Source organism: Marmota marmota, unplaced genomic scaffold (genome assembly GCF_001458135.2).
Source record: "Marmota marmota marmota unplaced genomic scaffold, marMar, whole genome shotgun sequence".
Classification (NCBI taxonomy): Eukaryota; Metazoa; Chordata; class Mammalia; order Rodentia; family Sciuridae; genus Marmota; species Marmota marmota.
The window spans coordinates 52,938,085-52,963,206 of record NW_025999977.1 but is presented as its reverse complement, the minus strand read 5'-3'; the positions used below and the strand labels follow the sequence as shown (position 1 = coordinate 52,963,206).

Below are 25,122 nucleotides of genomic sequence, written 5' to 3'. Positions count from 1 at the left end.
AAGTACTGAGCTATTAGTACTAGCCTTAAAGCCAGAGAGACCGAGCCACATCCCCCTTATCTCATGTGCTTCGAGGGGGTCTCCTGAGCCCAGCCGTGCTCTCCTGTCTAATACAGCTTAGTCCTGGAGAGAGCTCTGGGACCTCTAGACCTCTAGACGCCCGGACCCCCGAGCTTGCACTTGACACTTGAAGTGCTCTTTCCACATGAATTCTTGGGGGAGATGGCTTAGCAGAGTGGTAGTCCCAGCCCAGCACTTCCTGTCTATACCTGTGGGCTCCTCTCTGAGCCTCGAGTCCCTCATCTGTAAACTGGAGACACTACCATGAACTGCAGTTTAGGGGGGCTTCCTGAGGGTCTGAAGAGAAGGTGTATGATGTAAAGTGCTTAGTGCAGCGGGGTTAGCCGTTGTCGTATAGTTTTCAGATGAGGAAATTAAATCTCAGAGATGATCATTAACTTGCCAAGAGCCACACGCCTCAAGTCAAAAATTGAACCCAGGCCCCTCTGACTTCCAATTTGTGCAAGGTCCACTGCGAGAGAGGGAGTGGAGGCCCAGGAGCAGCACTGCGTTCTGTGTCCTGTCCCACGCCTGCTGGCATCTGTTTAGGACGTGCCTGTTAGACAGACGCAGGAGGACCCCACGGTGCGGTGGGGCTGGGGAGTACCAGGAGATCTGTTTGCAGAGCCCCCTGTGGGGTAGTACTCGGCAGGAACAGTCCCTCTATCTGGAGATCAGCCCCCAGCAGGAACCCTCCAACTCTTGGTTCTCCAGTTTTGCGTGGGGTTTGCTTTCTATACTGACCGGCCATGGGGGTCAGTTCAGCTGAGTGTCCTGTGTGCTGAAGAGGAGTGGCAAGGACACCTTGGCTCTCTGCACATCACTTCCCTGTCCCATAAAAAACAAGTAAATATGGAATTCAGTGGTTTCATGTCCTGGGTGCCTTGTCTGCTTGTGCTGGTGCTGGGGGATAGGATGGTGGAGGGTGGGTTGTCCTGGAGCTGGCCTGCAGCCAGGCCGAGACATTTGTCCTCATTCCTCAGGCCTTTTGAGGAATATTACATTAACTTAAAACATGCAGACCAGAGACTCTGATGGGAATGTCTTATTTGCTGTGGAGTTGTTTTAACCTTCACTCCCTGGGAGTACTGGGACCTAGCCCAGGGCCCAGGGAGACTAAGGGCAAAGCTGTGCAGAGACACACGGATCTGCTGTCTAAGATGTTCTGTGACCTTTGTAGACGTGTCAGCCAGATAACAGGACAGAATAAATTTGTCTCAGCTTCAGGGTCTCCCCTAGCGGAGGACCTTGGACTCACAGAAACCAGACGTCTCAGTGGGCAGAGCAAGGCCTTGTGGTAGCTCAAGGAGGAACAGATCAGAGAGGAGTCTCCCACTGACCCGCACTTTCATGAGTGCAGTTCCAGTGGGCTTCAGGGTTCGTGAAGGTCTTTTCACACTCGTGCTCTGGTCACTAACCATTCACATGAGGAGGTTCCTGTCATCACACTGCCCAGCGGCCTGACCAGAGTGTCACCTCCCGGAAAGGCCTGTCCAGCCAGGCAGGAGGATGCTGACCCCACAGACGGCGACCTTCCTGTGTAGTGCCTTCATTTGATGGCTGGAATCCCCAGGGTCCCCCCTGTGCATCGTGGGGCTCTCTGATTCTTTTCAGCAACTCATTGGCTCAGCTCCAGTCCAGGATGGATGCTAGGACCCAGGAGGTCTCCACTGTATCCAGGCTCAGTTGGCTAATTGCTTGGAGATTCTGTACCTGGCCAGTGCCAAGGGAGTGAAGCTGGTACTCCATCCCCAAAGAGAGTTGAGTGGGACTGTTCTTCTTCCAAGTTTGCTCCACAGATAGGTTTCATATATGCCCTTAAGCTAGGCATGGTGGCTCATGTCCACATTACCAGTGACTTGGGAGGCTGGGGCAGGAGGCTTGCGAGTTTGAGGCCAGCCTGGCAACTTACTGAGACCCTGTCTCAAAATAAAAACAAAGAACTGGGGATGTAGCTCAGTTGTAGAGTACCCCCGTAACTAAAACACACACACACACACACACACCACACACCACACACCTGGCCCTTAAGCTGCCAACTCTCCAAGCTTGCCAGGCCCATTTCCCCACTCCCGGGCTAGGTCTTCTCACCCTTCTGTTTGAGTCATGGACGCCTTGGCCCCTGGACTGGTCTGACATGGTCGGGCCTTTGCCTGGCTGGTGGTACAGGATGTGAATATTCTGGTTTTGATGAACCAGGTGTCATTTGAAGAGGACATTAGAGGTAAGTGGGAGAGGCTCACGGCTCACTTCCCCTCCAGGTTTCTCTGGGAACTGCGTGGGCTGTGGAAAGAAGGGCTTCTGCTACTTCACGGACTTCTCCAATCACATAAACCTGAAGCTGACCACCCAGCCCAAGAAACAGAAGCACCTGAAGTACTACCTGGTCCGAAATGCCCAGGGGACGCTGACCAAGGGACCTTTGATCTGCTGGAAGGGCTCAGGTGAGGAGTTTGGCTCTGGAGGGAGTGCTGGGTGCTGGGAGTCCCCAGTGGGCCACGGTGCCTGTCGGTGTGAAGGGCTGCCATCGGGTGACACAGAGCACCTTGGCACTGCAGGTGTCTACTGTAGTGACAGACTAAGTGCACGGGATATTTACAAGTGACAAAGGGCCACTCTGTACTGTGCTCTTTGTGGCAAGTGTTTGGGGCAGTGGTTCTCGACTGGGGGTGATTTTTGTCCCAGGTGATGTTTGGCAACACCTGCAGACATTTCTGATCATGATGGAGGTGCTCCTGGCTCCCGGGGCGGGGAGTGACCAGGGTGCTGCTGGACCTCCTGCAGTGCTTAGGACAGCCACCAGCAAGAAGGATGCTGTTCAGAATGTCACAGTGCTGAGGCTGGGGAGCCCCGATCGAGAGCAGGCGTGGCTTGATCAGCCCCATCCCCACTGCACCCCAAAGACCAGCTATTGTTGCTGATCCCCCAGGACCTGATGGCCCAGCTTCCTGAGGCCTCAGGAGAGGGCTCCACTGTGGCCCTCTTGGCCTCCCCTGCACCCCTAGTGTCCAGTCAGCTTTGAGGGGGAGAGCAGAGGGGCTGGGTGTGTGAGGCCTGCCCTGGGTGGACGGGTGTGTCCTGGAGGGCCTCTCAGGTGGGACGGTCAGGAGAGCTGTCCTTTTGTCCCTCACTGGTTCCTTGCTTCTGGTCTTGTGCAGTCTCCCTGGTGGTTCTGCGAGCAGCAGGAAGAGGCTTTGCGAGTGGGCATCTCTGGGCGCCCTCCCTCCTCCCCCCACTCTCTCTTCCCATCTTTTTACTTTATTTGATGACTGTTTCTTGAGCTCCTACCATGTGCCAGGCAGTTTCCTGGCCCTGTGGACGAAGCGGATCTCCTCTCTGACCAGACACCGTCCCTGGCCGCTGGCTGTGATGTGATACACGTTAGATTTGTTGCTGGGAGCAGCCCTTCCAGCGGGGGACGGCTGGGAAACGGAGGGACGCCCTGACCACTCCTCTACCTCCTGGGCCTTTGGGCAGGGATCAGATGGGGCGGTTGACTTCTCCGCCTGTCCTACCTGTGCACTGTTGCGCCCGCTCCTGACTGTCCGCGTCGTCGCTTGGCGTGGACCATGGTGGAGGGCCGTCCTCTGCCACACCCTCCCGCCCCAGCTGCACACTGAAGCAAAGGCCAGCCTCGTGCTGTGGCATCTCTTATGGATGTCTGCACATCCCACTCTCCTGGTTGACACATTCCAGTCTTCCCAACTGTTGGAAAAGAGCAAGCTGGTTTCACGCGGGCTTCTTGTTCCTAGAGTTCAGAAGCCGGCAGAGCTCCACTGGGACTTGCAACAGCTCTCTCTTCCCGCCGTTGGAGAGCTCGGGGCCTCTGGCTGCCTTCCCCAGTGAGTCCGTTCCTGGGACGAACCCCGGCGTCCCGATGGGAGCCCAACAGGCAGGTGAGGCGGTGGAGGAGTGCCCCAGGTGCCAAGACCCCAGGCCTGGCGTGTCTCCGCGAGCCTGTTCATTATGGAGTCCAGCATCTGCAAAATAAATGGAGGGTGGGCTCACATGTGGTCTCCCCCACACCGTGTCATGTGTCATCTTGAATTGGTAATCTGTAATTTTCTGCCCTTTGATGTGTGATGTGATCCCTCCGTGGTGGGGTCAGATCCCTCTGCACCCCCGATTCGCAGCCCAGGACTCAGCACATAGCAGGTACCAAGTCAGCGGCGGAGCTGAATCTCTGGGAGGGGCAGAGGAGCCCAGGTCGCTGCCACTTACTGTGTGCTGGTTGCGCTCCAATCTGCATGCGTCTCATCCAACCCTGGCCAGCGCCCCGTGAGCAGCTCAGTGACTGGGAAACCGAGGCTCATGGGCACTTGCCTAGGACCTCACAGGTGGAGGCAGCTGAGACTTGACAGCAGCCATTTCTATTTCCTGTGTTTGGCACTTGGCCACCCTCCACAGACCTTCAAAACAGGATGGTTGTTATCCAGAGAGACCCGCCTTCTCAAGGATGCTGGAAGGTCACTGGTTGTCTTCCTGGGCTGGGAAGTGCCCTTCTGCTGAGGCACTGGGCCTAGTCCACATGGCAGCTGCTGAGGGCCTTGCTGCCTCCCTGTGCCCGTGTGCCCAACCCCTCTGTACCTGGACTGAGGAGTCTTCTGTTTCTGCATCGGAGCACCTGGGCATACATTCTAGCCTGCCACCTTCTGCTGAATGACTTGCAGTAACTCACTGAAGCCCTTGGGTCTTCTGTTTCCTCATCTGTAATGTTGGGGACACCCTTCCTGTCTAGTTTGCAGGGTGATTATGACAACTGAGGTCACAGTGAGAGTGGGCAGGCGCAGTGCCCGCTTCGTGCCAGGCTCTCTTCCACATGCTTCACAGCCACTCACTCAGGTCCCCTGCAGGGAGTGCCGTGGGCTGCGGCTGTCACCACCCCGGCTCATGGAGAGCACCTTGAAGTAGGGCAGGTTGAGTAAGTGGCCCAGGTCTCATAGCTCGTGAGGGACGGATGGCCTGAGTTCAGCTACAGGCCGCCTGGCTTCAGAACCCTGCTGTTAGCCCCTGACTGGCTGCTGTGCCCCCAGGAACGGCTCAGCGCTGCTCCTGGCTCCAGAGCCTTCCAGAGCATTCTGGAGACTTGCACAACTCGACGGTGCAGTCAGGCAGCCACGGGAAGCCTGAACTCATGGTTGTCCCCAGAACTGTCCCAAGACCTGGGGAGCCCAGGACCCACAGCAGATCAGACCCGGGAGGCTGCAAACCCAGCCGCCTTTCTCCAGAGGAGGAAAGGAAGGAGGAAGGAGGCAGAGCTGTCAGGCGTGGCCTGGAGTCTGGGGGCCACTGGCCACTCATGTTCCCTTGGTCCCCTTTCACCCAGTCGGTGTCCGCTTCTCACAAGCAGGAGTGTGCATGCGAGTGTGCACGAGCTCCTGTCTTGTCGGCGAGGCAGACTCGCCATGTCAGGAATCCCCACCTCTAGGGGCTGGGGATGCAGCTGGGTGTGGAGCTCCCCTGCAGGGGCGAGGCCCTGGGCTCCCTCCCCCGCACCACCCACACGCAAAATAAAAATGAATGAAGGATAACAGCTAAAATTCTGACCTCCTGGTGGGGCTTGCCAGTACCAAGGCAGTTTATAAAAGTGGAAGAAAACCATTTCCTGCTTGTGTAGCCCACAGAACATCCTGGAGACTGACCCTTCTCCCTCCTTTCTCTGCTCCAGGACCAGCCTCCGACCACCCCTCGCTGACCTCAGCCTCGGGCCCAGCTGTCTTCAACGGCAAAGATTCCCCCAAGCACCAGCAGCTGGCGAAGAGCAGCCTGTCAGCCCTGCCTCGGCCCTCGGCCCTAGGTAGTGCTCGTCCCGGGGTCCCAGAGTCCAGGACAGCGGGGACAAAGGAGACTCAGAGCTGAGGCTGCTGAGCCTCCCGGAGTCCCGTGTTGCTTTGAGGAGCATCAGGCCAGGTTGGCGGTGCCTCCTGTATCTGGGGTCTGTGCCAGGCCCTGGTGCTATGTGAGAGTCACACATGGGAGACGTTGTGTGTGCCAAGGAGCAGTGAGACCCTCATGGTGACAGTGAGTGACCTCTCTCTTGACCACAAATCGAGGGCTGTGGAATTCTGGAGAAATGGAGACAAAGGGTCTGGATCTGAATTTAAACCCAGCTCTGTGGCCTGCTAGTCAGAGGATGGGGACCTCAGGAGGGTCAGCCGGAGGCCTGCAGGCAGTGAGGGGGCTGGAGGAGCTGCTGTGACCCCTCACACACCTGCAGCTCCCTGTAGAACCGGCTGCCATCCACGCCAGTGTGTCACAGAGGTGTCACTGCCACCACCCAGAGGTGAAGGAGGTGACAGCTGAGCTGCCTCCCGAGTTGGGAGCCTTCTTTGCAGATGGCGCTGGAGGAAGGGGGCTGAGGTGGGGGTGGGCGTGAGGAGGCAGCAAAGGGCCGAGCAGACCCGAGGAAGGTCGTGGGGCCCGTGCTCTCCCCAAGTGCTTATCCAGAACCAGCTCACAAGCCCGTCCCCTCTGTCCTTCCTCCTTCTTGCACACAGCTAAGGGGGCGTGAGGATCTAAGGCATCCAGGTGGAAAGGCCTTAGGAAGCCTCCAGCCCCACACTGACTGAGGAGGAGACTGAGGTCCAGAGAGGCAGGCCTGGGCTGGAATCCATCGCCACTGTGGCAGGGAGGACACCCCTGATGTAATCTTGTGGATTTCCTAACCTTCCCTGAGGGAACAAATGTTTTTTCTGAGTTGAGTCTGGGGCTCCTGTCCTGACCAGGGCATCTGTTCCAGAGCCTGAAACGCATGAGGAGCCCCAGCCTGGCTCCCGCCCTCATCCTGCGACTGTTCTCCTCTAGGTGCTGAATTCAGAGTGGCCAAGGCCCAGGAGGTGGCTCCGTCTTGTAGCTGAGATCTGTGGGTGCCCATCCTCCACCCTGCATAGGGGGACAAGGGCCTCCCTGTGCCTGGAACCCTGTGCCCTTGGCTTTGGGAAGCCAGCCGCGAGAGTTGCCTTCTTGGCCAGAATGAAGGAACTTTCCAGTGCCGTACTCCATGGAGGGTGTGGGAACGTAGATCCCCAAATCCCTATGGGCCTAAGCCCTTCTGGAACCTGTCCACAGCCAGACTGTTGAGCCTCCTTTCCCGTGATGGCTGCCCTCCTGCCCACACCCTGCTTCTTTCTCCCCGTGCACTTGGCTGCTGCCTCTCCCCAGTCCTCTCCCTGCAGGAGGGCTCCCTTCTGGGGCTGCAGGCCTACCCTTCCCCCCAGTCAGCTGTAGCTGTGGGCCAGTGGCTCTCCAGGACAAGAGGTTCCTAAGAGCTGGGTGATTATCGTATGCCATTTCCGGAGATGGGCCGGGCGGGTGCTGAATGTCCTGCAAGGAGTGTCTTGCAATAAGAGTCATCTCCCTCAAACGCCAGATAATGGCCCTCTCTTCAGAGATGGTGTAAGAAATAGTTGGTCCATGCTGTACCAATGGTCACTCCGGGTGATATTTTGAAAGGGCTTATGGGCTTAGGGTCAGCTTGGAGTCATTTAGGGTTAAGCTTCCCAAAGTGGGGGAGTTCTCAGGTCTTCCACTCCAGGGCTCAGCTCAGGCCCCTTCTGCAGCGCTGAGGACCAGGCCACTAGGTTTGGTGGGATCCCTTTCACTGTGTCTAGGATGGATGTGTGGAGATGGGAATGAAGATGACGGTCCTGCCTTAGGCGGGACGATGAAGGAGCCCACTGGTCTTAAAGCTCTTTGTAAACAAAATGCTTCATGTTTTTAACTTTTATTTTTAGTTGTAGATGGACACAATACCTTTATTTTATTTAGTTAGGTTTTTAATGTGGTGCTGGGGATCCAACCCAGTGCTGTACACATGCTCGGCAAGCGCTCTACCACTGAGCCCCGGCCCCAGCACTGCTTTAAACTTTTTACTCAGTTTATTTTATTATATTTTGATCAGTCTAAAGAAGAGGTAGAAATATTTTGGGGTTACTCCCAAGAGACTCTGAAGCAGTCATTCTCAAATTACAGTGGGCTTCAGAGTAACTGGGAGGCGGCCCAGGTTGCCTCTCTTACCATCATTTCCACAGCTGTAACTCACAGAGAGGCTCAGGAGGGGCAGTTCTAAGGAACCTCAATGGGGCCAGTGTGACTCCTTCTCAGGTGAAACTGAGAATCAGGCTCCCAGGTGGCTAATCTCCACTCTGGCCGCAGGTTAGACTCTGCAGGGAGTTCCTAGCCAGGATGCCTGGGAGTACTGAACTGGGGGAAAGAGAGTTTGCAAAGTTTTCAGGTGAGTTTAATGTGTATTTAGGATTGATTGAGACAAGGAGCTCTGAATGTAGGGGACATTTTGTCAGATTGTTCAAGAAACTATGGCAACCCAATCTGGATATTTTGAATCCTTCACATACATAGCTTGAGTCATGAACATGCTGTTACCTGGAGTGGGCAGGAATGACTCATGAGCTGCAGTGAGTCCAGCTTCTCTCCTGGATTTTTTCCCTCATCTGAAATTAGTTTTCTAGGCTCCCTGCCTGGGGTGGGGGTTGGGTAGGCATTAGTCATCGGTGGATCAATACTGCCCTCGAGTGGTGATAGTGTGGTGGTGCATTGAATGCTGCGGTTGCTGGTCTACAAACATCCAACTCTTCAAAAATATGTTGCAATCTATATAACAATGACGGCAGTGATGATGAGGATGGTGGTGGCCGCCATTTATTGAGCCCCAACCCTCTGCTAGGTACACAAAGTGCATTGCTTATATTCTCTTTAGTCCTGATTGAACCACTTTTCAGAGTAGGTTTTATTATCCTGTTTTAAAGATGACAGAGTCTAGGTCAGAGATAAAGCTTAAACACATGCGTGACTTTAGTGTGGAACATTTATAAAAATGGCAGGATGTTGCCTTTCACCTAGATACTTCCCTAGATACTTAGAATCTATTTTAAAACTGTGATTGTCTTTCTCCAAACTCCCTCCACCAAAATACTAAATAAATGTTCTCTAAATCAGAAGAAAGTTGTATTAAGGCTCATTTCTGGTGACAGCCTAATCCATGCTCTGAATATTGTCTAGGTATCTTGCCAAACTCCGGACCCCCCAAAAAACGCCACAAAGGGTGGTCTCCAGAATCTCCATCAGCTACAGATGGCGGCTACCCTCAGAGTAGCGGGAACAGAGCTAAGTACGGTAGGTGACCTGCCTTGTCAAAGCCCAGCTCTTGGGCACCCATGGTGGTGTTGCTCCTGTGATGTGTATGTGCCCACTGTGTGTGGCGTTGGGGAGCAGGTTCAAGGGAGTCAGACGCTGGCACGGCAAAAGGATTTCTGACTCATATGTCAGCTGTTTAACCAGGCCCAGGGTCCTGGAGAGCAGTCCCTGATCCCAGGGAAGTCTAAAAGGTGGCTTCTAGGCCACTCACTGGATGTGGAAGAGGAGGGGACCGGGTCATTTGGAGGGGGAGGGTGGTGCTGATGTGGGTATGGGTCAGTGGGCAGTTTTGTTCGCCGGCCTGACGTGGGGCTGGTTGGGTACGCCACCTCATCCGATGCATCTTCCTTACACTCTTGGCATATTCCTAGAGGGTGCAGGTGTGTCCTGTGTGCCTCAGGCTGGCTTGGTGGGACCAGCCTCAGTCTCCTTTCCCGTTGTGGCCTCTGGAGAACCAGTGTCGGTCCCTGACAACTTGCTGAAGATATGCAAGGCCAAGCCGGTGATATTTAAAGGCAAGTACAGCAGCGCACCCAGCTGTGGAGGTGGGAGGCTGGAAGAAGCCACCAGAGTCAGGCAAAACTGTGACCTGATTCCACACGTGTCCTCCCGAGACAAGCCTAACAGGGCGATGAAAGAAGGAAGCAGAGCCAGCTCCCAGGCTCCCCGATCACATGCCAGGGATTTCAGAGCTTGTTGGCTTTCCACAGCGGGCCCAAGCCCAGGGGTCTCACTCATGACAGCCCTATGATCGCTTGTTCGTGTGTCCCTCCCCAGCTCAGCTCCCCGGAGGCCTCACCATGGTTAAAAGTACAGTGCAGAGTACCAGGGACCGGGAGAGGGACAGATCTATCCCTTGCTTCAGGGAGCGCTGGTCTGTGGCTGGTCCTGTCGTCACCCAGAGCCATTGTTTTTTTGTTTTGTTTTTGTTTTGTTTTTTTTGAGTAGGCAACCTGACTCTGACTGGGCAAGGACAGCCCTGGCCACCACTGTACGAGCCTTAAACAAAATCAGATTTGATCTGTTTCACACCGTGGCTGACGTATACTACAGGAAGTAGATTTTTTACTTCCTCAAGGAAACCCCTTTCCAGTGAAGACCTTGAAATGGGAAACTGTATGAGGATTTAGGGGGTCTCACTTGCTGATGGTGCCCCAAGGGCAGTGTGCCGCATGTAGCTGCACACACGTGCGCGCGCGCGTGCTTGCGCTCACACGCAGGGCCTTGGGTACATTTGGTACCAGTCTACTGTTTACTAACAAAAGGCTCTTCTTCTTCTCCTTTTTTTTTCCCTAAAACAAAGAAATATCCACCGCTCCAAAAAAAACACCCAAAAACCAAAACCAAAAAAAGGACATGAAAGTGAGGAAGTGGGGCACAAATCTGGGCTGTGGACTGGGCAGGAGGCAGGGCCTGTGGTTAGGGTGCTTCCCCGGGGCCCCCGCTGGCTCACTGGCCAGCGTTCGGCAGATGTGTGTGTGCAGTTGGCGCTGAGAACACGGTGCTAGGTGAGGCTGGGGGCTCAGAGGTGTGGGCAGAGCTTCACCCACTCTGAGCCAGCAGCCCCAGAGGGGGGATCCCTGCGACACTTACAGGTCTCAGAGTGTGACCTCTTTTTCCTCTCATATGCTCTTCCCTCCTCTTCCTCTGTATAAGCTGAGGCCCTCCCTGTGAAGCGCTTGCTCCTGGACTCCTGACCCTGCTGCCATGTATCCAAACCCCACCAGCTTTAAGGCCCAGCTGGCTCCCACGGCAGCTTTTCTGAGCCTCTTTTGGGACAAATGTCACATCCTTTTATGGTACTCTTTACATGGTCTCTAATAAGCCACCATGTGAGCATTGTGACCCTCCTATGTTCCCTGTCCAGTGACCCAGCACCACCCAGGGGCTCATCAGAGCTGTGAATTGGAGGTCCACCCCCTGAGAACTAGGCCCAAATTCTGCAACAGAAACCTGGTGGGGCTTGGCAAGTGTTGCTCAGGGACGTGACGTGTGTCTTGGGCCCCAGACTTACTCTGGAGCCTGGCACAAGACCTGTGACTAGGACCCGGTGGGATTCAGTAACTGTCATTGGGGAACACAGGGAACCTTCCCAGTGTGAGAGACCACACCCATTTACTTTTGGTACCTCAGCCACCCCACGAGCATCCATGTCTCTACCCCACTTTATAAATGTGGGGACCCAGGCTTAGAGAGGCGAACTGCGCACACAGGGTCAAGAGACCCGTGATGGAGAAGAGGAGCTTTGATCCTGTTGGGCAGTTCTGCCCCTGAGAGTTGACATCAGAATGACGTTAGGTGAAGCCTTTGTCAAGGGCTGTCTGTTTCCCGGGACAGTGACATGTTTTCCTAACTCAGCTGGCCAGAGAGTCCCTGGGTGCCAGGAAGGCAAGGACTGGCAAGCAGCACCCACCAGAGACCCAGCAGGGCAGCACGTGAGGTGCCCCAAGGTCACTGATGAGGAGTGACATCGTGGTCACTGCTGTTGGCTCTGGGGGAGCTGCTCCTCTCTGTGCTTGGACTAAATGAACAGACGAGTGGTTGGTCATCGGAGGTCATGACTGTTGTCCTAGGTTCCAGGAGGGCAGAGCGGGATGGAAAGGGGCACTTGGGAGACCCGGGGCAGCTCCCCAGTCCACCTCGCTCGGAGACCCCGCGTGAGTGCAGCCGCAGCGTGCGGGAGGCTGGTTGCCAGGTGGCTGCTGTCTCTTTCCTAGGCCACGGGAACTTCCCCTACCTCTGTGGGAACCTGAGCGACGTGGTGGTCAGCCCCCTGTTGTACACCTGCTACCAGAATTCCCAGTCCATCTCCAGGGCGTACGAACAGCGCGGAGCCTCCAGCATCCAGCCCATCTCGGAGGAGATGCAGCTTCTGCTCACCGTCTACTACCTGGTCCAGCTGGGTGAGCCCCTTCTGCCATCGACTCACCACTCAGGGGCGACGGCTAGGGAGGAGCCCATCCCGAGGACCAGCTGTGCAGCTGGAGATGAAATGTGGGAGGACAGCAGGGCTCATGCAGTGGTCACCACACGGAGGGGTGGGAGAGAGCTGGGAGAGACCGTTCCCAGCCGTGCACCTGCTGTTCCAGGCACAGAGGCAGCAGGAGATAAGGCGCATGGCCCCAGGGGTGTTCCCATCTAGTGGGGGAGAAAGAAGCAGTGGGAATCGGGGAAGGCAGACGTGTGTGTCCGTGGGGCAATTTAGAGTCACCAAGAAGGGCCTGAGTATAGACCTGGACCCCGAGAAGAGCCTCCTGTGAAGAGCTGTGGAGGGAGCACAGGTGAGGGCCGTGGTAGGAGGAGGACAGGTGAGGGCCATAGGCGGGGGGAGCACGGAGGAGGGAGCACAGGTGAGGGCCATGGTAGGAGGAGGACAGGAGAGGGTCATGAGTCAGAGGACAGGTGAGGGCCATAGGCTAGGGGGAGCACAGGTGAGGGCCATGGCAGGAGGACGCATAGGTGAGGGCCATGAGAATCAGAGGACAGGTGAGGACCATGGCAGGAGGGAGCATAGGTGAGGGTCATGAGAGGAGAAGGACAGGTGAGGGCCATAGGCCAGGGGGGAGCACAGGTGAATGTCATAGACCAGGGGGAGCACAGGTGAAGGCTATGGGAGGAGGAGCACAGGTGAGGGTCATGAGAGGAGGAGCACAGGAGAGGGTCGTAGGCCAGGTGGAGCACAGGTGAGGGCCATGGCAGGAGGGCGCATAGGTGAGGGCCATGAGAGTCAGAAGACAGGTGAGGGCCATGGCAGGAGGGAGCACAGGTGAAGGCTGTAGGCCAGGGGGGAGCACAGGTGAGGGTCATGAGAGGAGGAGGACAGGTGAGGGCCATAGACCAGGGGGGAGTACAGGTGAAGGCTGTGGGAGGAGGAGCACAGGTGAGGGTCATGAGAGGAGGACAGTGAGGGCCATGGGCCAGGGGGAGTACAGGTGAGGGCCGTGGAGGAGGAGGACAGGTGTGGTTCTAGGCAGGAGGCAGGCTTCACGCCCTCCTGTGTTCTGAGCTGTTGCAGCCACTACTCCACAGTGACAGCCTCGGTTGTGTTATCCTAAGATGCCCCACACTGGGGTCAGGCTGCCCGTGCCCTACACCTCGCACACCCACTGACGTCTTCCACCTCCTTCCTCAGCGGCAGACCAGGTGCCTTTGATGGAGGACTTGGAGCAGATCTTCCTCCGCTCCTGGCGTGAGTCGCACCTGACTGAGATCCGGCAGTACCAGCAGGTGCCGTCCCAGCCCTACCCACCTGCGCCGAGCACCGCAGCGCCAGTGACCTCTGCGCAGCTGCCCTGGTTGGCTGGCCTGGCCGCCAGCTCCTGCAACGACAGCGTGCATGTCATTGAGTGTGCCTACTCCCTGGCCGAGGGCCTCTCCGAGATGTTCCGCCTGCTCATTGAGGGCAAACTCGCCAAGACCAACTACGTGGTCATCATCTGTGCCTGCCGGAATGCGGCCATCGACTCCTGTATTGCTGTCACTGGTGAGCTGGCCACCTCTTGGCTGGTGGGAAAACCAGCCACCTTGATTTCCCAGGCCCTGTCCTTGGTGGGTCCATCCCTTTTGCCTTAGGGACCCTGTGTTTGCAAGAGCCGGTGATACCTGCAGTCTGCCAGGTATCACTTTGGAAGGCAGTCTGGTGCCCCGGCTCAAGGTCCAGAAGATGGGCTTCGCTAAAATTCCATTCCTGCTCTAGGGGGTGGTTAGCAGCTCCTGTTTCTTCCCTAGAAAGATTAGGGCCAATTTTGGGGCCCAAACCAGGTTGCAAACCTGGTTCCACCAAGTGCCCCGCATTGTGACTGACCATTCGCACCAAAATTCTGGTCCTTGGTGTCTTCATCAAATGGGGATAAGAACAATGGCCTTTGAGTATTTCTGGGGGTTAATGAGCCAGCTTGCTAATTAAGTGTAAAAATACTCTCTGAAAACCTGCTGTGCACGGCTATCACTCCAGGGGCTGGGCATCCAAGTGCCCTCCTGGAGTAAGGTCCTGGCTGGGAACCTGACACCAAATGCAGGCTCTTTTGAGTTGGTTCCTAGGTTCCTAGATGTTGAGTATTTTCAACCTGAGATTTTTGTCTCTATATGCCTAAAAAATGCACGTTGTTCCAATGTAGTGTCTCAGTTGCCATTAACATTCTTTGATCCTAAACTCATTTTTTACTAATTCTTCACCTGGATTTAAACAGCCATTCAGTAATAAACCTGGAGCCTCGGTGTGTGTCCACCACCCTTGTCTTGTGTCACCTGGCGGCAAGCCTGTGAGGCTGAGGCTGCTGTCAGTCACCCGGTACAGATGAGGTCCATAGGTCCAGAAGGGTAGGTGACCAGTCCAAGGTGATGCAGCTAGATGAAGGAGATGGTGGCATCCAAGGGTTTTCTATAAGTGACCTCAGCCTTTTGGGTCCCTTCTATTATCCCGTTACACTGGGACAGGGTGGTGTATGCCATCCATTCATTTAACCTACAGGAGCACCTGCTTTTTGCCAGGTGTGGTGCTGGACTTGGGGTCGGGGAGAGACACCAAGGCAGGACCCTCTCTTCAAAGGTTCCAAACAGAGGCATAGAAGCTGTGGTTTGTTTTCCAGGAAAATACCAAGCCCGGATTCTTTCTGAGAGCCTCCTCAGCCCAGCGGAGTACCAGAGGGAAGTCCACTACGAGCTGGTGACGGGGAAGGTGGACTCCTTGGGGGCCTTTTTTAGCACCCTCTGTCCAGGTAGGCTTGAGAGGCTGGTGCAGAAGGTTACATTGAAAAGACAGGAGTAAATGTGGAGGGAGATAATGTGTGCCCGCATCGTACCTGTGGCCTCCCGAGGCTGAGCACGGTGCGCTGTGGTCCCCGTCTGTGCACTGGTGCTGACCTTCCTTTCCTTTTCCCACTGGGGCTATGGTTTCTGGCTATCTCTTCCTGCTGGGGCTGTAGGGTTCTCCTCTGTCACTCCTGGGAAAGTGCTTACTGTCTTAGTGCTCCTTCCCCCCACCTCAGCCACTCCACGTCCCAAACTGCCAGAGGCCTCTCCCTGGAGAGCTCTTCCTGTGTGTCTGGTGCTGCCAGCACTTGCCCCTCCAGCCCCTGCCTGGTTTCCCTGTCCCCCTAGGGAGCTTTATACCCTCTCCTCTTTGGGAGCAGCTTGGGACCCTGCCTCTCTGTCCTTTAGGGCTCCCTCTTACTCTGCCTGCACCTGCCTTGCCATGGCACAGTGGACGTGGTGAACATACCTGTGTCCTCACTGGGCTGTGGACTCCTTGATAGGACGGCCATGTCTCCGTTCCCATTACCTGGGCCTCAGGAAGGCATCAGGCACACGGAAGCTGGTCCAGGGGTGCTTCCTGAGCTCCATGAGAGGGGAGGCCCACTTCTGTTTGTTCTGTCTCGGGCAGAGGGGGACATGGACATTCTACTGGACAAATTCCATCAGGAAAATCAAGGCCATGTTTCTTCCTCGCTCCCTGCCTCCTCTGTCACTCAAGCAGCAGCCCTGGATGTCAGTGGGACACCTGTGTGCACAAGTGAGTGATGGGGGGGGGGCACAGGTGACACAGTGAGTGATGGGGGAGGGGATGGGGAGGCACAGGTGACACAGTGAGTGATGGGGAGGGGACAGGTGACACAGTGAGTGATGGGGAGGCACAGGTGACACAGTGAATGATGGGGAGGGGACAGGTGACACAGTGAGTGATGGGGAGGCACAGGTGACACAGTGAGTGGTGGGGAGGGGACAGGTGACACAGTGAGTGATGGGGAGGCACAGGTATGTGTAGTGGTGATGGAGGAAGCTGGGGTTGGGTCTGCACTGGTGAAGCTGCACTCACAGCTCTGGGAGCTTTGAGGAGGTGACATCCAGGTGCTTATGGAAGGTGGGGCATCTCCTTAGAGTCAGAGTTGACCAGTGCCTGATTTGAACTTGGGTCTTTAAAGCAACACCTTCTTTCCTCCTGCAACCTCATCTGGGACCGCTCCTGAGGTGGTACCTTGCTCTGGGCCACTTTCCTTCCCATCAATGCTTTGTTGGGATTTTTAATCTACATTGAGTTCTGAGGAGCTGTGAGAGTTTCCTTCCTTCCTGGGGAGCTTGCAGACTTCTTCCAAAGTCCAGCTACACTGTCACCTCCGGGTGCTGCCCTCGTCCCCTCCTCCAGCAGAGTTGTCACTTCTTTGTTTCCTGGGCTCTTGGCTCATGCTGGCATTGTTAAGGAAGAGAGATGCGTTGCTGATTCCCTGGCGCACAGCTGAGAGTGGCACTGGGCAGATGTGATTTCCCCTTCCCGCCCTGGGCGGGGCTTGGCCTCCCCAGGACTGGGGCTCACTCCTTGTCTCCGTAGCCAAGGGCCCGCAGTAGCCATCTGCTCTGGGCTCACCTGGCGCCTGGGGCTCTGGCTGCAGGTTGCCACCTGGAGCCGCGTGGCGTCCGGCCCTTCCAGCTGGCAGTGGCCCAGAAGCTCCTCTCCCACGTGTGCTCGATCGCGGACTCCAGCACCCAGAACCTGGACTTGGGCTCCTTCGAGAAGGTGGACTTTCTAATTTGCATTCCGCCCTCGGAAGTGACCTACCAGCAGACCCTGTTCCACGTCTGGCATTCAGGTATGGGGCCTTTGGGGGACGTGAGGCCTGGGGGAGGAGCTCTTCTCTCCCTAAACTCACATTTGGGTGTGAACAGCGTCCTTTGCTATTAAAAAGATGAACGACTATTATTGCCCCAGTTGTACACATCATGAAATTAATGCTCAGCAATGTGACCTGCCCAAGAGTTTAGAATCTGTTCAAGGTAGAACCAGGGCCTGAACCTTCTCTGTGTCCCTTGAGCCAATGACTTAACGTTTTCCCTGATGTCTCAACTCCATGCAGTCACTCTTAGTGGCACGATGTAGCATCTGTGCATTCAGACTGAGAAGTGGCCTTGCTGGATGTGGCACTTCTGCCTCCTCTTTGGTCTCACCTGGTTTCATGGAGCCTGCTTGGCTGTGCCCCAGGTGGCTGCCATGCACACAGCCAAGCCCCTCCCCCACCCATGCAGAGCAGTTTCAGGAGGGCCCTCTGCTCAGCTGTCTCTGCAGTCCACACCCCTGCAGCCTGGGGCCTGCCGTGTTGGAGACGGTCATCTGTTGTCTGCAGGAAGGAGCTGCAGTGTTGGAGCTGCTGACGTGTTCGCTGTGTTGCAGGTGTTTTACTGGAGCTTGGCCTGGAAAAGGAGCCCATGACCAAGCAGCGGGTGGAGCAGTACATTCTGAAGCTAGATGCAGAGGCACAGACGAGATTCAAGGCCTTTCTGCAAAACTCCTTCCAGAACCCGCATACGCTCTTTGTGCTAATCCACGATCACGCCCACTGGGATCTTGTGAGGTCAGACCAAATGGTCATTGGCAGTTGACACGTTCTTCCTTCAAAATATGGATGACACTTGGGGCCGAGGGAAGGGGTCTGCTGGGGCTTGGTATTTGTAGGCAGGTGCCATGGTGCTTTCTAGAATCTTAGAGCCAGGTGTTGTCTCAGGGATCACCTAGCACATTGTGGTAGCTGAGGGCTGGAAAGAGAAATGTCAGCTCAGGGTCCGGGCTGGAGCAGGGGTTACTGGCAGAGCTGGCGGGCAGTCAGGGTCCCTGAATTGCAGCCTGTCACATTTTCTCCATGACCCACTGGCAACAAGCAGCCACACTGGTGCATGTTGGGGAAGGGGTCCTCAAAGGAGAAGCCCCAGCCCCACCCCTCTGTGATGGAGGCTCTGCAACTCCAGGACCATGGATCATGGCTGGTGCCCACCCTTCCTGAGGGCAATTTTACTCAATTAGAATGAATGTCAACCCAGATGAATTTCAGGTAGGTCAGCCAGAAGTTGCAGGGTCTGCTGGTTGTTCACTGGGAAGGGTCATTTCCAGGGCCTTGACCTTGGGGTTATGCAGGTAGGTATTACTCTGAGTTGGGTGAGGGCCACAGAGCTAGGGTGGCCAGGGCATGGAGGATCACATAGGTCAAAGGTTTATAATCCAGCATCTGGATGTGGGTTTGGTGAATCTGATTATTCTGAAATGATAGAAAAAGCTATCTGTAAATCTTCATTTGGGGGGAGATTTCTCAAGAGTGGCTTCCTGCCACCCAAAAAGTGAAGCACTGATTCTTCTCTCTCCTCTGGATTTACAGAGGAGGATCCTGAGGCCATTCCTCACTGCAAAGCCAAGCTGGGCCTGTCTATCAGACCCCTGGCCCAAAAGTTCCCCGTTCCTGTCCCTGTAGTGCTCTACATTTGCCATTTTCTCTCCTCCTTGGATCATTTACACTCAGTAGGACTTTAGGAGACTCATCTGGCCCCTGAGCTCCTTCCTCACCTGCATCGCCATCGCCTCCTGAAGGAGATGGTACACAGCCAAGTTGGGCCAAAGGTGGACAGTGGGCACTCCTGGGTACGAGTCGCTGTTCCAAGGTAGACGCATCATGGATCCTGTGAGAATCCTCTACAGTCACCCCACCCATCCAACTTTCCACAAGGAAGGAGTGTCAGGATTCCCTGACAGGTGTCTGAAGTCCAAGCATTTTTCTTTTTCTGGTCGTGGGCAGAGCCATAAGCTTCAGCTTCAGGCACAGTTAGGGGCTAGTTGTAAATGTGTAACTGCTTTGTCCTTATAGACTTGCAAAGCTGCAGGAGTAATGCTGTCTTTCTCCTTCCCCACCCTCAGTAGCGCTGTTCATAACCTCTATTCTCAAAGTGACCCTCCTGTGGGACTGGTGGACCGACTACTCAACTGCAGGGAGGTGAAGGAAGCCCCCAACATCGTGACCCTTCACGTGACTTCTTTCCCTTACGCGCTGCAGACACAACACACCCTCATCAGCCCCTACAACGAGATCCACTGGCCCCTCTCTTACAGTAACGTGAGTGCTGCTGGGCCTGGGATGCTTGAGGGTGGAGAGATCGCGTTTAGCCAAAGTCTGGACTGGTGTGGTTGGAGGGATGAGTGGGCTCCAGCTCCGTGGATCCTCAACCAAGGGTTAGTTTTAAAGCCTTCTTGGTATTTTTTGGAAAACTTCCTCAAGTCTGTCACTTTGCGCCCATCTTAGGTACATAGTACAGTGCTTGGCACTTTGTCCCCTCATCACTGTGAGCAGCCTTTTGAACACTTGCTTTCATGGCATGGGATAAAGATGTTGGAAATCAAGCTTGGGGGCTCTGGGGATTTGGGCTCTGTGCAGAGCACCTCTGTGCCTAGCTTGCAGCCTTGGAGATGCTCCTGTTTTTCCTATCTCCAGTTCCTAGGCAGCCACGCTCCAAATCTCCTTCCTCAAACTGAGCACACACCCTCCAACCTTTGCTTATCACCTGCATTTTCTCATCAGAGTGGAAGACCAAACAGTTCTGGATGTTTGAGGATTCTGGGTGGTTGGATTCTAGCTATTTACACAAGGACTAAGTCATCCTAGAATTCTGGATTTCTTCAGGGTTCTTCAGTCATCAGAGCACTTCGTGCTGATGCTCACCTTCAGACCTGTGGGCTCCCCCCCCAGTGAGGTCACAGCCACTGTTGACATGGCCCTTGCCATGGACCCTGCCTGCTTCTGCCTTTGAGCACATGCAAGTGCAGGTGCTGAGAAGGTTGCTGATGGACCCTCGGGAATGTGGCTCGGGTTTGCCACTTGCCTGAGACCATGGTGGACCCATGCTATGACCCAGCTGCTGGACCCCTGGCCTTGGCCCTGAGCCACCCTATTTGAGGATAGAACCCACACCTTTGTGTTTCAAACCGTCTTCTCGGCTGTTTTTCTGCTCTGAAGTTTGAGAAGCTCTGATGTTGGTTTGGGAGGAATTTTATGTCAATGTAAGATTGGTAGATAAATGTGTTTTTTTTCCCCTCCTGATTTTAATGGCAAAAGAATACAAAAGAATTGATTCATCTGTTCCTAAAACCAAATTAAAATTGTGGAAAAAATTTTTAACAAAGAAATTTACATGTTTAAAAAAAGAAAAAGAAAGATTGAATTTTCTCCCTGCTGAAGATAATGGGGCCAAAGGAATGGGAAACTCCGTGGATGGGGTGCACCATCCCTGAAGAAGGGCTGCAGGGTGATGTTTCCAAGGTGACCCCGGGGACAGCAGCCAGCGTAGTCTAGTTCAAGGTGCCAGTCCAAGTTGTCCAGAGGCCTGGGCTGTGATCCCGGCCCTTCCCTGCAAGTGCAGCCTTTGAGTGACTGACGCTCGTGTCTGTTTTAGGGTGAGTGACTGATGCTCATGTCTGTTTTAGGGAGTGGACTTGTACCATGAAAATAAGAAGTACTTCGGGCTGTCGGAGTTCATTGAATCCACCCTTTCAGGACACAGCCTTCCCTTGCTCAGATATGATAGCTCCTTTGAGGCCATGGTTACTGCTTTAGGAAAAAGGTACGTGTCTCTCTTCAAAGTTCTGAGAAGTGCTTCTGGCTTACTGTGATGTGTGTACGGCAAGTCAGGGAGTTCCAGGAAGAAAGTATGTGTCCCTCCCTCCCTGGTGACCCGGTTTCTCTGTTAGAGGGACCCTGGTTTATTTCTTCTGTGTTTGAATCACGTTGGGTCAGTGATGTCTTGGTCAGACTGCAAAAAATATTAGAGATAAGAATGGGCAAATATATTCTGGAATGTGGGCCTGTGTGTACATCAATGGTGGCAGGAGAGTGGGAGGCAAAGTACCAGAAGGCTTGGAGAGTGGCCTCACAGCTGCCTTTGGTCTTTATTTCAACAAGCATCATCTAGTGAATGGTCTCTTGTGCTCTTCATCCTGTTTGGTCCTCACCCGCTCCCTGAGCCAGCTGCTGTTACAATCCCCATCTCACAAACGAAGAAACTGAAGCTCAGGTGCCATAGCTTTTTCAGGCCAAAGGTCTAGCAAGTGGCAGAGGACAGGGAGAACCCAGAGTGAGCCTGGCTCTACAGTCAGCCCCGTTAACCCTGTCACAAGAGACCTCTTTTTACAGATGAGGAGACTGAGGGCAGAGGCAGAGTCTGCGTAGACCCAACATCTGCAGGGTCTACGCCTCGTGAGCCACCTGTGTTCTCTGACTGCCTGATGACGTCACAGCCTACCCCTTGTGCTCTCTGGGCTGTCTGATGATGTCCACAGAGCCTACACCTCACGGGCCGGCTATGTTCTCTAGACTGTCTGATTCAGAACAAAAATGAGCGGCTCTGCTTCTCCCTGCGCCCATGTGTCTCCCTTGCTTAGGGATCAAGCTAGACATGTTTCTCCAGCTGTGTTCCTAGGTACACTTCTTTGGCTGGATACTAATAGCTTTTAAGCCAGGAGGGGTTCCGTGGCCACACGTGTTGGAGAAACGTTATGGTTAACAATAGGATTTCTTCTCATATGAATCCTCAGAGCTGTCTGCCCATGCATGCCCTTGGTCTCCAGAGGCTGGCAAGTCCAGAACCTCTTGGGATCCATGTTCCCCAGAACACCCTTTGAGGAACTGAACCTCTTTGCTACCTTCAGTTCTGTGATGCTAATGGAGATGAATGAGGCTGCTCTCCTGCTCCCGGGCTGGCCACTGAGCTCTCATAAGCTCCCTGGGTGAAGAGGCCCACTGAGAGCTTACACACTTGTGGGGACTGGCCTTTGCCTGCTCCGCCTCTCCTGCAGCAGGCCTGAACTGAGTGCAGAGTGTGCGGTAGACCTCGGGTTCAGAATCCCATGTTTGTTACCCACAACAATCCTCTCTATAGCACAGGAACTATTATCACCATATTATAGATGAAACTGAGACTCAGGCAGGTTAGGTCACTTGTCCAGGGTCATGTGGGCAATTTGTAGTGAAACTGGACCCAGACCCTGGTCACTTGACTCCAAAACCACATCACCACTAAGCCACACTGACCAAGGTCTCACAGCTAGTAAAAAGCCAGACTCTGACCACTGTATCCACACATCTGGGTTCTGCCCTTCATTAGTTTTAACCTTGAGCAGGTCATTTAACCTGCTGAACCTCAGTGCCCTGACCTGTAGAGTGAATCTTCTTTCCTGATGGCTTCTTACAAGGGTTTAACAGGCTCAGTAGCAGGTGCATGTGGACAGCTTGGGCTTCGGTGTCTGAGTCTCGGTTCTGCCCCTCTTCTTGCTTCCCCTCTGCTGACCTAGAAGCATATGTGCCGCTCAGAGTTTACATTTCTGTTTCAGGGAGTAAGGAGAGAATGCCAACCCTTGGAATGTTGGGGTGTGTGCACTCTTAGGACCTCCTAGGAATCCTTTAGCTCAACCACCTCACTTTACAATTGTGGGAACGGAAGCCCAGAGAGGGAGCATGTTTGGCCCAAGTTCACGTGGCCTGTGTGTGGCAACCCAGACTGAAGGCAGGTCTGGGGTTCTTTCCACTGGGCTAAGCTACCCTGCCTAGGAATCGTCTATTTGGAAAACTCTCCTGAAACTGGCCAATAGAAGGAGATGAAGATGAGACACAGAGGTCACTGTTCTTGCCACTACGTGCCCGTCCAGGCTGTTAGCTGGCCATGTGTCCCAGACACCTGTACGAGGCTGGGAAACCTGCTTGTGGGAAGGACTAGAGATCGGACACAGACCTCTGTGACTTAAAAGTAAAATATGGAGACATCCGCAGTTTTTTCCTAGTGTTGTCTGTGCAGCACCCTGTTAGGGCCAACCACGGAGGCTCAAGGATGAGCCAGGCTGGCCCCGTGGCTGTGCCTGACAGGTGGCAGCTGTTTGGAGCTGTGTAGCAGTGGCCATGTCCCATGGGCTTGTCTTGTTCCAAATCACAGCTTCACTGAGGAATAGCTGACATCCAGGGAACCACACCTGCTTAAGTCATTCAGTGAGTTTTGGCCTTTGTACACATTGGGAAAACCTCACCATTCCCTGTGCCCCTTGCAGTTCCTCCCTCCTGCCTGCTGCGCCTCGCACAAGTGTGCATTTCCTAGAATTGTATGAAAAGGGAATCGTAAGGCAGGTGCTCTGTGGGTCTGGCTTTTCCTACACCGGGCTGTGATGTTGCTGGATCAGTAGTTCCTTTCTGCTGGTATCCAGAGTTCAAGGCTGTTGAATGGTTATATATAGTTCACTTACTCGCTGGCTAATAAGCATTTACTTTATTTCTCAGTTTTGGCTATTCCACACAAAGCTTCTAGGAACATGTGCAAGGTTTTGTTTAGACATATGCTTTCATTTCTCTTGGGTAAATACTTAGTGGTAGGATGACTGTGTTATGTGGTAGGTATGTGTTTAACTATTTCCTGTATTTTGTTTAATTTAATTTTATTTATTTTTGGATTGAACCCAGGGGCACTCAACCACTGAGTTACATCCCTAGATTTTTTTTTTTTTTTTTAATGTTTTGAGGCAGGTTCTTGATAAGTTGCTCAGACTGGCCTTGAACTTGTGGTCCTCCTGCCTCGGCCTCTGACTAACTTGGATTATGGGCATGCAGCATCTAACTTTTATTTATTTATTTTTTAACCAACTGCTCAATTGCTTTCCAAAGTGATTCATTTGACATTCCCACCAGCCATGTGTGTGGGAGTTCCAGAGCTTCACATTTTCCTAGCATGTGTGTGGTCCATCTTTTTATTTAGTGTTAGCCATTCTAGTTGGTATGAAATGATAATTCATTGTGGTTTTAATTTGAATTTCTCCAGTGACTAATGGCATTTATCTGCCATTTGTGACACTTTGGTGTCTCTGGGTGAATTGACCCTCTCATGACTAATGAAATAATCCAAATATTCTTTGCTTCAAAATCTACTCTAAAACTAATAGAGTTACTCTGGCTTTCTTTTGATTAGTGTTAGCATAGATTATTACATCCTGTCCTTTAACTTTAAGCCCACTTGTATCTTTCTTTGTATTTGAAGTTGATTCCGTATAGTCAGTTTATTATAGGATCTTTCTATTTATCCAGTCTGACAATCTCTACCCTTTAGTTGAGATAGTCCATTTATATTTAATGTGGCTAGATCTTGTACCATCTGTTTTTCATAATCTCTCGTTTTCTCTCTCTCTGTTTCAACTCTGTGTTGTGATTTTCAGTGGTTGCTTCATAATTACAATATATATCGTTAACTTGTTGTAGTCTGTTTTCAAGTGATGTGTATAATGTAAGATCCTTAAAACTGTACCAGGCATTTCCATTTCTCGCCTCCAAGTTTTCTACTTTTTGTTATGAATGTTATAAACTTTACAATTTTTTTTTTGCTTTAGTCAGTCCATAATCTTTTGAAGCTATTAAAATGTGACAAAGCCCTCTTTTATATTTTCTCACATGCTCTTGCTGGGGTTCTTCATCCCTGTGTGTAGACTTGGTTTCCATCTGATATCACGTTCCTTCTCTTTAGAGGACTTCTTTTAGCATTTCTCGTGGGGTAGGTCTGTTGCTGATGAATTCTTTCACATTTTGTGTGTCTGAAAAAATTTTATTTTGCTTTGCTGGGGATTAAACCCATCTTTGCGTGCACATGAGCATGAGTTCTACCGCAGAGCTCCACCCCAGCCCGTGTTTTGCCTTGCTTTTGAAAGACAACATTCTGGTTTGGATTTTCTTTTTGTTTTGCTTTTTGGGGGGCATCAGGGATGTGGCTTCCTTGTCTTCTGACATGTTGTTTAAAACGAGCCATCTGCCTTTTCCTCGCCTTCAAGTTTCTCTCTAAAGAATGCTTCCCCTGCCCCACCCCCAGCTGCTTTAAAGAAACTTGAATTTATCTCTGGTTTTAAGCAATTTGTTTTTTTTTTTTTAATTTTTTTTTATTGTTGGCTGTTCAAAACATTACATAGTTCTTGATATATCATATTTCACACTTTGATTCAAGTGGGTTATGAGCTCCCATTTTTACCCGATATACAGATTGCAGAATCACATCAGTTACACATCCATTGATTTACATATTGCCATACTAGTGTCTGTTGTGTTCTGCTGCCTTTCCTATCCTCTACTATCCCCCCTCCCCTCC

At 53.3% G+C, this 25,122-nt stretch overlaps 1 protein-coding gene across 3 annotated transcripts in view; it reads left to right on the top strand.

The window, feature by feature from the left end:
• Positions 1 to 25,122, top strand: part of Greb1 (growth regulating estrogen receptor binding 1) — a 122,350-nt gene that overhangs the window by 72,021 nt on the left and 25,207 nt on the right. For 2 of the 3 annotated variants that reach the window (XM_048804796.1, XM_015479971.2), the window contains exons 5-17: positions 2,322 to 2,504; positions 3,813 to 3,956; positions 5,729 to 5,857; positions 9,079 to 9,192; positions 9,585 to 9,728; positions 11,931 to 12,116; positions 13,346 to 13,696; positions 14,802 to 14,930; positions 15,596 to 15,724; positions 16,599 to 16,796; positions 17,375 to 17,555; positions 18,884 to 19,079; positions 20,444 to 20,580. In XM_048804796.1, the coding sequence (XP_048660753.1) occupies positions 2,322 to 2,504; positions 3,813 to 3,956; positions 5,729 to 5,857; positions 9,079 to 9,192; positions 9,585 to 9,728; positions 11,931 to 12,116; positions 13,346 to 13,696; positions 14,802 to 14,930; positions 15,596 to 15,724; positions 16,599 to 16,796; positions 17,375 to 17,555; positions 18,884 to 19,079; positions 20,444 to 20,580 (2,221 nt within the window). The remainder of the gene's footprint in view (positions 1 to 2,321; positions 2,505 to 3,812; positions 3,957 to 5,728; positions 5,858 to 9,078; positions 9,193 to 9,584; positions 9,729 to 11,930; positions 12,117 to 13,345; positions 13,697 to 14,801; positions 14,931 to 15,595; positions 15,725 to 16,598; positions 16,797 to 17,374; positions 17,556 to 18,883; positions 19,080 to 20,443; positions 20,581 to 25,122) is intronic. The other variant, XM_048804797.1, reaches the window with a different exon arrangement.